A 14881-nucleotide genomic window follows, 5' to 3' on the forward strand; every position below is an offset into this window, starting at 1 on the left:
TAGTTGTGGTATTCAGGAGGATCTTGTTCCCTGACCAGGGATGGAGCCCAGACACCCTGCATTGAGAGTGTTGAGCCTTAGTCACTGAACTACCAAGGAAGTTCCCCCATTTACTGTTTAAATCTTTTTAAGAACTATTTATTTATTTATTTTTATTTTTTGGTTGCACTGGGTTTTTGTTGCTCTGCGTGGGCTTTCTCTAGTTGCGGTGCCCGGGCTTCTCATTGCGGTGGGTTATTCTGTTGCGGAACACAGGCTCTAAGCTCACAGCCTTCAGTAGTTGCAACACACAGGCTCAGTAGTCATGGTACCCAGGCTTCATGGCTCCATGGCATGGAGAATCTTCCTGGACCATGGATCGAACCCATGTCCCTTGCATTGACAGGGGGTTCTTATCCACTGTACCACCAGGGAAGCCCACTCCCCCCCCCTTATTATTTTAAGTTAGGTTGACTGTTTTTATTGAACAGTAATGCACATAAAGGAAAAAGAACAAGTGAAAGTATATGGCTTGGTGGATTTTGACAGAGAAACATTCCTGTATAACTCCCTCCGAGATCTCACTAAAACTGGAAGTTCAGCACCCCAGGAACTCTCTCTTTAGTCCCAGGCAAACTGGGATGGAGTCCTCTATAAGTACCTATTCCAGGATCTACCAGTGTTTCCAAAAATGTAATCAACATCCTAAATAGTATTGATAATACTTAAATGCTTTTCAATGAACATGAATGAGAAGAAACAAAATGTATAGTTTAGTGCCTGAATGCAGTCTATCAAATATGCCTCAACATCAATTAACTGTAATCTGTCCTATTTAATGCTGGACACTTAGATTATTTACAGCATGGACTAGAGATCTCTTCAAGAAAAGTAGAGATACCAAGGGAACATTTCATGCAAAGATGGGCTCGATAAAGGACAGAAATGGTCTGGACCTAACACAAGCAGAAGATATTAAGAAGAGTTGCCAAGAATACACAGAAGAACTGTACAAAAAAGATCTTCATGACCCAGATAATCACGATGGTGTGATCACTCACCTAGAGCCAGACATCCTAGAATGTGAAGTCAAGTGGGCCTTAGAAAACATCACTACAAACAAAGCTAGTGGAGGTGATGGCATTCCAGTTGAGCTGTTTCAAATCCTGAAAGATGATGCTGTGAAAGTGCTGCACTCAATATGCCAGCAAATTTGGAAAACTCAGCAGTGGCCACAGGACTGGAAAAGGTCAGTTTTCATTCCAATCCCAAAGAGAGGCAATGCCAAAGAATGCTCAAACTACTGCACAATTGCATTCATCTCACACGCTAGTAAAGTAATGCTCAAAATTCTCCAAGGCAGGCTTCAGCAATACGTGAACTGTGAAATCCCTGATGTTCAAGCTGGTTTTAGAAAAGGCAGAGGAACCAGAGATCAAATTGCCAACATCCGCTGGATCACGGAAAAAGCAAGAGAGTTCCAGAAAAACATCTATTTCTGCTTTATTGACTATGCCAAAGCCTTTGACTGTGTGGATCACAGTAAACTGTGGAAAATTCTGAAAGAGATGGGAATACCAGACCACCTGACCTGCCTCTTGAGAAACGTATATGCAGGTCAGGAAGCAACAGTTAGAACTGGACATGGAACAACAGACCGGTTCCAAATAGGAAAAGGAGTACATCAAGGCTGTATATTGTCACCCTGCTTATTTCACTTCTATGCAGAGTACATCGTGAGAAACGCTGGGCTGGAAGCAGCACAAGCTGGAATCAAGATTGCCGGGAGAAATATCAATAACGTCAGATATGCAGATGACACCACCCTTATGGCAGAAAGCGAAGCGGAACTAAAAAGCCTCTTGATGAAAGTGAAAGAGGAGAGTGAAAAAGTTGGCTTAAAGCTCAACATTCAGAAAACGAAGCTCATGGCATCTGGTCCCATCACTTCATGGGAAAATAGATGGGGAAACAGTAGAAACGGTGTCAGACTTTATTTTTTGGGGCTCCAAAATCACTGCGGGTGGTGATTGCAGCCATCAAATTAAAAGATGATTACTCCTGGGAAGAAAAGTTATGACCAATCTAGATAGTATATTCAAAAGCAGAGACATTACTTTGTCGACTAAGGTCCATCTAGTCAAGGCTATGGTTTTTCTTGCGGTCATGTATGGATGTGAGAGTTGGACTGTGAAGAAGGCTGAGCGCTGAAGAATTGATGCTTTTGAACTGTGGTGTTGGAGAAGACTCTTGAGAGTCCCTTGGACTGCCAGGAGATCCAACCAGTCCATTCTGAAGGAGATCAACCCTGGGATTTCTTTGGAAGGAACAATGCTAAAGCTGAAGCTCCAGTACTTTGGCCACCTCATGTGAAGAGTTGACTCATAGGAAAAGACTCTGATGCTGGGAGGGATTGGGGGCAGGAGGAGAAGGGGATGACGGAGGATGAGATGGCTGGATGGCATCACGGACTCGATGGACGTGAGTCTGAGTGAACTCCGGGAGTTGGTGATGGACAGGAGGCCTGGTGTACTGCGATTCATGGGGTCGCAAAGAGTCGGACACGACTGAGCGACTGAACTGAACTGAACTGAATCAAAGCATTTCCAATGTGAGTTCTCACCAGCAGTGTTTGAGAGTTCCAGGTCCTCCAATCCATGCCACAGCTAACTATTTTCTTCTAGTGCTTCTGGGAGGTAGTGATTTTGTAGCTTGTTCTTTTATTTTAAATTTCTGGGATTACTAATAATGTTGCCATTTTCTCCATTCATTTATTCACTAAATGTCCAGTAGAATTGGTCCATGAACTCAGTTGAACCTGGATTTTATTTATTTTCAACTATGACAGTGTTGTATTTAACTACATATTTCTTCTGCCTCTAGGTTTGCAGTCCTTAAACATCTACCGGTTGTTGAAAGAGATTGCCTGAGAAACAAATCAGTGGAGACTGAATCCCTTAAGTTGCAGCTCTCTGAGAAGTCTTCTTAAGAATGGCTTCAGACCTCAGAATCTCCTTTGAAGGGGAACCATCCAGGAGGGGTCCTGGGTCAGAAAATTCACCCACCCAAGGATCTGCCATCCAGGAGGAAGAGGGAATCCCTGAGTTCCCCAGCACTCAGCTCAACTTACTTCGAGACAGCAATAACTTAAGTGCAAGACAGGAACTGCAAAGACTCTATCACTTATTTCACTCGTGGCTGCAGCCAGAGAAACACAGCAAGGATGAAATAATTTCTCGTCTGGTCCTGGAACAATTTATAATCAATGGGAACTGCAGTGACAGGTCCACTTTACAGGAGAAATGGAATGCAAGTGGCAGGAACCTGGAGAGACTCATGGAGGATCTGACAGATGATGGCATGAAGATGCCCGGCTTAGTAAGTAGGGGTTCTGAGCACAGGGGGAGGGGCATGGGAGTGTTAGAAATAAGAAGTTGGAGTTGCTTGGGGGCGGAGAAAGAAGAGCTGTTACAGACAGTAACCAGGTGTCATTCACAGGTCCATGTGAACATGCAGGGGCAGGAAGCCCTCTTTTGTGAGAATATGCCCTTAAGACAAGTCATCATTCACTTCACCAAACAGTTATCAACAGGAACCCCAACAAGAGAGAATGCAGGGACACCCTCCTGGACTCCTCAAGATACATCCCTGGAAACAGGACAAAGTGAGTGGGCAGAGCCCAGGTCCCAGAGGGGTGGCCCATGTGGGCTCTTTCTTGGGTATAACTTCACTGAGTCACTTTTTTGCCCCCTATAGGAAATGAAGATAAAGAAAGTGGTGACAACATTTCTGTGAAAAGAGGCAGTATTACTAGTCCAAGCAATCAAATACCTTCCCTAATCATTGTCCAAGAAGAGAAACATCCGAGGCTGGAAGAAGGAGGTGTTTCTCTGGAGAATCCACGAAGCTCCAGAAGAGGAGCAGGTCCAGGCCCCTCCAGGCCCCAGGACGGATCCCTGAAAGGACCCTGCTCTCAAGATGTCCTCATGGAAGTGGAACCAGACCAGGTCACCCCTGAGCCTGTTTCTATCCGCCAGAGCTCTGAGGGGACTTCTGCACGTGAGGAACACCAGGAAAGATCCCATAGAGCCCCAGAAGTATACAGATGTGAGAGATGTCCCAAGACCTTCAGGCATTCCTCTCGGTTCAGAATTCACCAAAAGAGACACAACAATGAGAGAACATATATTTGTGCCGAGTGTGGCAAAGGCTTCTTCCAGGCATCCGACCTCCATGTGCATCAGAGGATTCACACAGGAGAGAAGCCCTTTGTGTGCAGCACATGTGAAATGGCCTTCACCCACAAAACCAACCTTCGGGCTCATGAGAGAACCCACACGGGAGAGAAGCCCTATGAGTGTTCCCTCTGCCAGAGACGCTTCCGCCAGTCCTCCACCTACCACCGCCATCTTAGGTTTCACCAGAAAACGACCCTCAAAAGTGCTCCACACTAAATTAAGCTTCCTTGGCTACAGCCCCAATGTAATGCATATAGATATGTATGTGAATATGTAGATTTCCATAGTATTTCTCTATTTAGAATATACTTTATAAAAATAATTAAAAGAAAGAAAAAAAGTGTTGGCTTTCCTGACAGTCCAGTGGTTTAGACTCTGTGCTTCCACTAGAGGGCATGGGTTCCATCCCTGGTCAGGGAACTAAGATCCCAAATGCTGCACAATACAGCCCAAAAAAAGTACAAATAAAAAAATAGAAAACAAAAGAAATAAAATTTTAAAATGTTAAATAGAATTTTCTAACTGTATTTTCCATTTATTGTTTCACTCTCCTAAAATGCAAGTTTATGGAGGGCAGGGAGTTTCTCCATTTTGTTCACTTAAGTACCTTGGTTGCCTAGAAAAGTGTCTGGAACATTTCAAATAACCAATAAATGTCTCACAAATGAATGGATGTGTTATATTGGTGTTTATTCTTTAAACTTTCAACATGTGCCTTATGTGAGAAGACAGTGAGTTCCAAGCCCAGGACACAAACACCGGCTCGCAGTGTTGCTATCAGGCTTTCCCTGCCTGCTCTCCTGTCCTCCACTCACACCCCTTACCTCGAGTGCAGCCGCAGGCACCTAGAAAAGGTGAGCAGAGAGGGAAACTCAGAAAAGAAGCCAAACCAAAGAAAGGAGCCCTTTATATTTAAAAGATATATAATCATTTCTTAAATTCAGTGTCTTAAAATTTGATAGGTGAACGACCTAAATAAAACTGGTACTGAAAGCTGCAGGATGCAATTTTATTAGCAAGTGCCAGAAAAGTCCAGTGTGTTCCCTTCATTTCTTCCAGTAGAGGGAGCTTACTTGCAGAATCAGTTTGAAAGTTCACTTTGGAAAAAGTGGATTCTGTGTACAGCCAAGGCTTGGCATACATTTGTGAACTGTATCCAGTAGGAAATCAGGATTGAGTTTCACTGAGAAACTGGAAAGTGCTACGTAGAAATGCCTGATTCTGGAATGGGGCGTTCTGCTGGGTAAATGTGACACCTCTCCGATTCCCTTGACGCTTCCGTAGAAGGGAGAGCTACCTGAGCCCAGATAATGTGTACATGCTCCAGATAAATGTAGAGAAGCCCTCCTTTAAAAAAAAACAAAAAACAATTCTGAAGGCAAGCTTTAGAATAACTTTTTTTTTTTCAGGATAACTATTTTCTTAAATTACTGATTTTTTGGTTGTGCTGGGTTTTCCTTTCTGCACATGGGCTTTCTCTAGTTCATTAAGCGGGAGCATTTTCCTTGTGGTTCAAAGGCTTCTCATTGCGTTGGCCTCTCTTGTTGCGGAGCCCAGGCTCAGCAGTTGTGGCAGACAGGTTTAGTCTTCCCTTGGCATGTGAACTCTTCTTGGACCAGAGATAGAACCTGTGTTCCCTGCATTGGCGGGCAGGTTCTTATCCACTGGACCACCAGGGAAGTCCTATCCATGTTCTTGCTTGGGCTGTTTCCAGGTGTTTTGCTACTGTGAATATTCTTGAAAATCTTGGTATTAAAGAAGGCTTTTCTTTGGAAAGACCTCTGGGAGGTGGGCTGTGAAACATAGCAAAACTACGTGTATTGGAGTCTGCCCAGTTCCCCAGAACAGAGCTCTGAGACCTCTTGTATTTTCCTAAGAGATAAAAACACAAGGGGCATGTTCTGTTCTACTCTTTAGTTTTGGACTCCGGCTCCTGATACAGAAGCAATTAATGCTTTGACACTTCTAGGATGAAAGTGTCTTTTCATCTCTTAGTGAGGTGATGCTTGGTGGGTTTCTGGATGGCTTCAGGATGGGGGCTCATCACTGGAAAGAGCAAACCATGATTAGAAACTTGAAACGTTTAGCTCCACTCCGCCATCCTTCTGGAAGTGGAGAGGGACTGGAGATTAAGTTAATCATGAATCATGCCTTTTTAAGTTCAAGACTTGGAGTTCCTCCCAGCCAAAGAACACATCCATGTGTTCTTGCCAGGAGGGTGGCAGGTCCCAACTCTACAGGGATAGAAGCTCCTGCGCTCAAAGACCCTTTCCAATCTCTCTGTACCTCTTCATCTGAAAGTTCATCTGTATCCTTTGGCATTTCCCTTGCACAATGCCGGAGACCCGCGTTCGATCCCTGGGTCAGGAAAATCCCCTGGAGAAGGAAATGGCAACCCACTCCAGTATTCTTGCCTAGGAAATCCCATGGACAGAACCTGGTGGGCTACAGTCCATGCGGTCGCAAAGAGTTGGACACGACTGAGCAACTTTACTTTCACTTTTGCTTACAATATAGTAAACTGGTTAAATAAGCATTTCCCTGACTTCTGGGAACTGTTCTAGCAAATAATCAAATTCAAGGAGAGTGATCAGAGGAAACCGATTTGCAACCAAATCGGACAGAACTTGTGGGTAAAGGGGGAACCACTCTTTGCAACTGGTCTCTGAAGTGTGAGCCAGTTTTGTGGGACTGAGTTCTTGACCTGAACGATTTGCACTAGGCGCAGTTAGTGTCAGAAAGACACCCAGGTGGTGTCACAGAGAACTGGTTGGTGTGAGAAAATCACACTTCTGGTGTCAGAAGTGTTGAGTGTGGTCACTTGAAAAAAACACATGCGATTTCCCTGTTGGTTTAGTGGTTAAGAATCTGCGTTGCAATGCAAAAGACACTGGTTCAACTCCTGATTTGGGAAGATCCCACAAGCCGCAGGGCAATTAAGTCAGTGCGCCACAATTGCTGAGCCAGCACTCTAGAGTCTGTGCTCTGCAACAAGGAAGCCACCACAGTGGGAAGCCTGGGCACCTCAACTGGAGGGTAGACCCCATTCTCTGCAATGAGAGAAAGCCTGCAAGAAGCAACAAAGACCCAGCACAGCCAAAAAGAAGAGTAAATGAAAAAAAAAAAAAGATGTAGGCACACCAGTTTTCATAGCAACACTGTTTACAATAATCAAGACATGGAAGTCTCATAAGTGCCATCAACACATGAATGGATAAAGAAGACATGGGATATATTTGTTGTTGTTTGGGCACTCAGTCTTATCAGATGTTTTGCAACCCTATGGACCATAGCCCAGCAGGCTTCACTGTCCATGGGATTTTCCAGGCAAAAATACTGGAGTGGGTTGGCATTTTCCTTCTCCAGAGGATCATCTTGACCCAGGGATCAAACCCACATCTTCTGCATTGCAGGTGGATTCTTTACTGCTGAGGCACCAAGGAAGCCTGTGGTATGTATATATATGTGTGTGTGTGTATGTATATATGTATATGTATATATATGTATATATATTTGTGTTGGACTCTTTGCAACTCCGAGGACTGTAGCCCACCAGGCTCCTCTGTCCATGGGATTTCCCAGGCAAGAATACTGGAGTGGGTTGCCATTTCCTACTCCAGGGGATCTTCCTGACCCAAGGATCAAATCCATGTCTCCTGAATTGCAGGCTCGTTCTTTACCTGCGGAGCCATTTGAGAAGCCCATATATATACATATATATATGAAATATTATTCAGCCATAAAAAATAATGCATTTCTGCCATTTATAACAATATGGATGGACCTAGAAAGTGTTATGCTTAGTGAAATAAGTCAGTGAAAAATACTCTATCAATCATGTGTGGAATCTAAAACTGAATTAAGAGAATGTATATGGCAAAAAAGAAACAGAATTATAGAGAGCAAACTAGTGCTTATCAGTGGGGAGGGGGGAAGAGGGAGGAATAAGACAGAGGGAGAGATGCATAGGGACAAACTACTATGTGAAAAATAAATAAGCAGCCAGGATATATTGTACTGCACAGGACAATATAGCCACTATTTTGTGATAACTTTAAATGAAATCTAATCTATAAAAATATTGGATCACTATTGTATTGAATCACACCTGAAACTAATATAACATGGTAAATCAACTACACTTCAATAAGAAAAAAATAGTGTTGAGTATGGTAGCAGAGTAAGAGTAAAGGAAAAACACAAGTATTTCTCCGATTCCTGGAGGCAAACATTTTCAAATTGATTTTTATCCATTACCACATCATTAGCATTATAAAAGATCTTGGATGTCCACCTCTTCCGAAATGCTTAGTATTGTAACTAGTCTGATTTTAATACCTGACCTTTGAGTAGTTTACTGGAATCAGCAAGTAAGATAAGTTATTTTTTTTTTTCCAAAAAAAGACTTTTTCTCTGCCTCCTATACTTAGGCAATACAGTTAAGTTTTGCAGATTAAATGCACAGTCAACACGTCTCCTTGACAAACCAGTTGCCTGTCCGACTCCACTTGACACCATGCTGCTACTGCTGCTAAGTTGCTTCAGTCGTGTCTGGCTCTGTGCGACCCCATAGACGGCAGCCCACCAGGCTCCCCCATCCCTGGGATTCTCTAGGCAAGAATACTGGAGTGGGTTGCCATTTTCTTCTCCAATGCATGAAAGTGAAAAGTGAAAGTGAAGCCACTCAGTCGTGTCTGACTCTTAGCGACCCCCATGGACTGTAGCCTACCAGGCCCCTTGGTCCATGGGATTTTCCAGGCAAGAGTACTGGAGTGGGGTACCATTGCCTTCTCCACTTGGCACCATACAGATATGGAAATCATAAACAGAAAGAGTGCAGGGCCTCCACCATCTCCAATCCCAGTGATTATAGGCAGAGTTCAGCAATACAAAGGTGGGCTCCCGCTGATCACCTCCTGTGCATTCGGCTGAGGTGGAGACTCTGCTGTGAGTCCAGATTAGCACATTTGGGGAGTTTCTGTGTGTATTTATTTTATTTATTATTTTTGTCTGTGCTAGGTTTTCCTTGCTGCGACTGTTTTCTCTAGTTACATGAGCGGGTTCTATAGTGCGGGCTCAGAAGTTGTGGTGCCCAAGCTTAGTTGCTCCGCTGCTTGTGGGATCTTCCAGCACCAGGGATCGAATCCCCGTCCCCGCATTTGCGGGCAGATTCTTAACAACTGGGCACTGGGGAAGTCCGGGAGTTTCTGCAGACACACAGCTTCTACAAAACCTATGACCCCTGTAGCGACAGCATGGAGTCTTAACCACTGAACCGCCAGGGAAGTCTCGAACAATATTTTTATAGGGTGAACTTCATTTAAAGTTATTACAAACTAATGGCCATATTTCTCCGTGCTACGGAGAACTTTTCCTCGCTTAGGTGGCTGCCAGGCAGGCTTCTCTAACTCTAGTTTCCCCAGATGTGGAAACTACAGTAACCAGAGGGCAATGAGCCCAAAGGTGGCGGCGTTGAGCCAATTAAAGCCCAGGACTGAAGTATTTCCCTGCGTGCCTGGCGTGGGGGCGGGACTTCCGGCGTCCTCCTTGTGGCCGTCGTTTTGGCTTGTCTCGGGTCAGATTTGGAGAAGGAAATGATAACCCACTTCATTATTCTTTCCTGGAGAATCCCATGGACCGAGGAGCCTGGCAGGCCATGGTCCATAGGGTCGCAGAGAGTCAGACACGACTGAAGCGACTAAGCACCCATTCACGCAGGTCAGATTGCCAGCTTAGAGTTTCAGAGCCAGGGATCCTGAAAAAGAAGGAGCTGGAGGCTTCCACAGAGGCCAGCCCAAGATTTGGCTGCGGCACACCTCGTGAAGTGAAAGTTGTTCAGTCGTATCCGACTCTTTGCGACACCCTGGACTCTATGAGTGAGTGACTGAGTGAAGTCGCTCAGTCGTGTCCGACTTTTTGCGACCCCATGGACTGTAGCCTATCAGGCTCCTCCGTCCGTGGGATTTTCCAGGCAAGAGTGCTGGAGTGGATTGCCATTTCCTTCTCCAGGGGATATTCCCGACCCAGGAATCGAACCCGGGTCTCCCTCATTGTAGGCAGACGCTTTACCGTCTGAGCCAATATAGTCCATGGAATTCTCCAGGCCAGAATACTGGAGTGGGTAGCCGTTCCCTTCTCCAGGGGATCTTCCCAACCTACGGATGGAACCCCCGTCTCCCACATCGCAGGACGGATTCTTTACCAGCTGAGCCACTAGGCAGCGTACCTCGGGGCAACCCAAAACAGTCAGAGATCCAGATCTCCGCGCCTTACAGACTCCGCTCCGCTCCAGCGGTGGCGGCTACGCTGAGGGACCCACCACAGGTAAACAAAACGTTCATCCTCCGAGCAGTCACCGCCCTCGCCACACCAGACTAAATCCCCGAGTGCCCGCAGCCCAGGCTGTAAGGTATAGTTCAAGACGAGGCAATGAAGAAAGGAAGACGACCTCAACGGAAACAGGTTACCTTTACTGAGGCAAGGAGGGCTCTCCTTCCTGGATGCTGATGGCCCCTCTAATAGTTTGCAAAAGTTGCCATAACAAAGTGCCTGAAACTGGGAAGCTTAAACAGGAATTTATTTTCTCACAGATATGGAGGCTGGAAGTCTGAGATCAAGGAGTTAACAGCATCGATTCCTCTGAATTGGCGCCCCTTGGCTTATAGATGGCCATCTTCTCTCTGTGTCTTCAATACGGTCTTCCCTCTGTGTGTCTGTCCTACCTTCCTCATTTTCCTACCTTCTTTCTTTTCTAAGGACGCCAGTCACATTGGATTAGGATCCACCCTAGTGGTTTTATTTAAGCTTTTTAAAAGACTACTTCCACCTACAAAGACATTCTGAGGTACTGGATGTTAAAACTTCAACAAATGAATGTTGGGGCATACACTTCAGTCCATAACTGCCCCCATGCTTCTTTTCATAGGGACACCAGAGAAACTGGCAACACTACAAATCATGGCTTGACTTACTGTTTTGGGATTTTTTGTTTTGTTTTGTTTTGGATTCTGTTCTGTTTCTTTTTCTTTCTTTCTTTTTTTTTTTCCTGGGCAGCTTGCAGGATCTCAATTCCCTGACCGGGGATTGAACCTGGGCCACAATAGTGAAAGCCCAGAGTCCTAACCACTGGATCATCAGGGAACTTCCCTTTATTTATTTTATTATTGAATATTTTGACTTAAAGTACTGGAGAATATAATAAAAACTCAGACAAAACTATAAATTTACTGTAAGTTATATGAGACAATTGTACCAAAAAAAGTTGGGGGAGATATATTCCAGTATTCCAGAATAGTAAAAACAATTATTCCTTAGTAAAGAAGAAATAACTACAGAAAGAATGAAGGGATGGAGCCAAAGCAAAAACAATACCCAGTTGTGGATGTGACTGGTGATAGAAGCAAGATCCGATGCTGTAAAGAGCAGTATTGCATAGGAACCTGGAATGTCAGGTCTATGAATCAAGGCAAATTGGAAGTGGTCAAACAAGAGATGGCAAGAGTGAATGTCGACATTCTAGGAATCAGCAAACTAAAATGGACTGAAATGGGTGAATTTAACTCAGATGACCATTATATCTACTACTGCGGGCAGGAATCCCTCAGAAGAAATGGAGTAGCCATCATGGTCAACAAAAGAGTTCAAAATGCAGTACTTGGATGCAATCTCAAAAAAGACAGAATGATCTCTGTTCGTCTCCAAGGCAAACCATTCAATATCACAGTTATCCAAGTCTATGCCCCAACAAGTAATGCTGAAGAAACTGAAGTTGAATGATTTTATGAAGACCTACAAGACCTTTTAAAACTAACACCCAAAAAAGATGTCCTTTTCATTCTAGGGGACTGGAATGCAAAAGTAGGAAGTCAAGAAACACCTGGAGTAACAGGCAAATTTGGCCTTGGAATGCGAAATGAAGCAGGGCAAAGACTAATAGAGTTTTGCCAAGAAAATGCACTGGTCATAGCAAACACCCTCTTCCAACAACACAAGAGAAGGCTCTACACATGGACATCACCAGATGGTCAACACCGAAATCAGATTGATTCTATTCTTTGCAGCCAAAGATGGAGAAGCTCTATCCAGTCAACAAAAACAAGACCGGGAGCTGACTGTGGCTCAGATCATGAACTCCTTGTTGCCAAATTCAGACTTGAAGAAAGTAGGGAAAACCGCCAGACCATTCAGGTATGACCTAAATCAAATCCCTTATGATTATACAGTGAAAGTGAGAAATAGATTTAAGGGCCTAGATCTGATAGATAGAGTGCCTGATGAACTATGGAATGAGGTTCATGACATTGTACAGGAGACAGGGATCAAGACCATCACCATGGAAAAGAAATGCAAAAAAGCAAAATGGCTGTCTGGGGAGGCCTTACAAGTAGCTGTGAAAAGAAGAGAAGCGAAAAGCAAAGGAGAAAAGGAAAGATATAAACATCTGAATGCAGAGTTCCAAAGAATAACAAGAAGAGATAAGAAAGCCTTCTTCAAAGATCAATGCAAAGAAATAGAGGAAAAGAACAGAATGGGAAAGACTAGAGATCTCTTCAAGAAAATTAGAGATACCAAGGGAACATTTCATGCAAAGATGGGCTCGATAAAGGACAGAAATAGTCTTGACCTAACAGAAGCAGAAGATATTAATAAGGGGTGGCAAGAATACACAGAAGAACTGTACAAAAAAGATCTTCACGACCCAGATAATCACGATGGTGTGATCACTCATCTAGAGCCAGACATCCTAGAATGTGAAGTCAAGTGGGCCTTAGAAAGCATCACTACGAACAAAGCTAGTGGAGGTGATGGCATTCCAGTGGAGCTATTTCAAATCCTGAAAGATGATCCTGTGAAAGTGCTGCACTCATATGCCAGCAAATTTGGAAAACTCAGCAGTGGCCACAGGACTGGAAAAGGTCAATTTCATACCAATCCCAAAGAAAGGCAATGCCAAAGAATGCTCAAACTACCGCACAATTGCACTCATCTCACATGCTAGTAACAGAGAAGGCAATGGCACCCCACTCCGGTACTCCTGCCTGGAAAATCCCATGGAGGAGCAGATGGTAGGTTGCAGTCCATGGGGTTGCTAAGAGTTGGACACGACTGAGCGACTTCACTTTCACTTTTCACTTTCATGCATTGAAGAAGGAAATGGCAACCCACTCCAGTGTCCTTGCCTAGAGAATCTCAGGGACGGGGGAGCCTGATGGGCTGCCGTCAATGGGGTCGCACAGAGTTGGACACGACTGAAGCGACTTAGCAGCAGCAGCACATGCTAGTAAAGTAATGCTCAATATTTTCCAAGTCAGGCTTCAGCAATACGTGAATCATGAACTTCCTGGTGTTCAAGCTGGTTTTAGAAACGGCAGAGGAACCAGAGATCAATTAGCCAACATCCGCTGGATCATGGAAAAAGCAAGAGAATTTCAGAAAAACATCTATTTCTGCTTTATTGACTATGCCAAAGCCTTTGACTGTGTAGATCACAAGAAACTGTGGAAAATTCTGAAAGAGATGGGAATACCAGACCACCTGACCTGCCTCTTGAGAAATCTGTATGCAGGTGAGGAAGCAACAGTTAGAACTGGACATGGAACAACAGACTGGTTCCAAATAGGAAAAGGAGTACGTCAAGGCTGTATATTGTCACCCTGCTTATTTCACTTCTATGCAGAGTACAGCATGGGAAACGCTGGACTGGAAGAAACACAAGCTGGAATCAAGATTGCCGGGAGAAATATCAATCACCTCAGATATGCAGATGACACCACCCTTATGGCAGATAGTGAAGAGGAACTAAAAAGCCTCTTGATGAAAGAGGAGAGTGAAAAAGTTGGCTTAAAGCTCAACATTCAGAAAACGAAGATCATGGCATCCGGTCCTATCACTTCATGGGAAATAGATGGGGAAACAGTGGAAACAGTGTCAGACGTGTTTTGGGCTCCAAAATCATTGCAGATGGTGACTGCAGCCATGAAATTAAAAGATGCTTACTCCTTGGAAGGAAAGTTATGACCAACCCAGACAGCATATTAAAAAACAGAGACATTACTTTGCCAACAAAGGTCCGTCTAGTCAAGGCTATGGTTTTTCCAGTGGTCATGTATGGATGTGAGAGCTGGACTGTGAAGAAAGCTGATCGCTGAAGAATTGATGCTTTTGAACTGTGGTGTTGGAGAAGACTCTTGAGAGTCCCTTGGACTGCAAGGAGATCCAACCAGGCCATTCTAAAGGAAAGCAGTCCTGGGTGTTCATTGGAAGGACTGATGCTAAAGCTGAAACTCCAATACTTTGGCCACCTCATGCGAAGTGTTGACTCATTGGAAAAGACTCTGGGAGGGTTAGGGGGCAGAAGGAGAAGAGGAGGACAGAGGATGAGATGGCTAGATGGCATCACCGACTCAATGGACATGAGTTTGAGGCGTGCTGTGATTCATGAGGTCACAAAGAGTTGACACGACTGAGCAACTGAACTGAACTGAACAGTGGACATGTTTTATGTCTGAAAGACTCTACAAATAATCTTTTTATTTTTATTAGTAGTCTTGATGGGGGTTCAGTTCAGTTCAGTCGCTCAGTCGTGTCCAACTCTTTGCTACCCCATGAACCGCAACACACCAGGCCTCTGTCCATCATCAACTCCAAGTTCAGTTCAGTAGAGT

General features: G+C 44.4%; 1 protein-coding gene across 1 annotated transcript; it reads left to right on the forward strand.

Moving 5' to 3' along the window:
• Positions 2971 to 4433, forward strand: LOC102180074 (zinc finger and SCAN domain-containing protein 4). Its single transcript, XM_018063258.1, has 3 exons — positions 2971 to 3357; positions 3478 to 3643; positions 3736 to 4433. The coding sequence occupies exons 1-3, from the start codon at positions 2971 to 2973 to the stop codon at positions 4431 to 4433; spliced, it is 1251 nt and encodes a 416-aa protein (XP_017918747.1).

The sequence above is a fragment of the Capra hircus genome, chromosome 18, assembly GCF_001704415.2.
Source record: "Capra hircus breed San Clemente chromosome 18, ASM170441v1, whole genome shotgun sequence".
NCBI classification, from domain to species: domain Eukaryota; kingdom Metazoa; phylum Chordata; class Mammalia; order Artiodactyla; family Bovidae; genus Capra; species Capra hircus.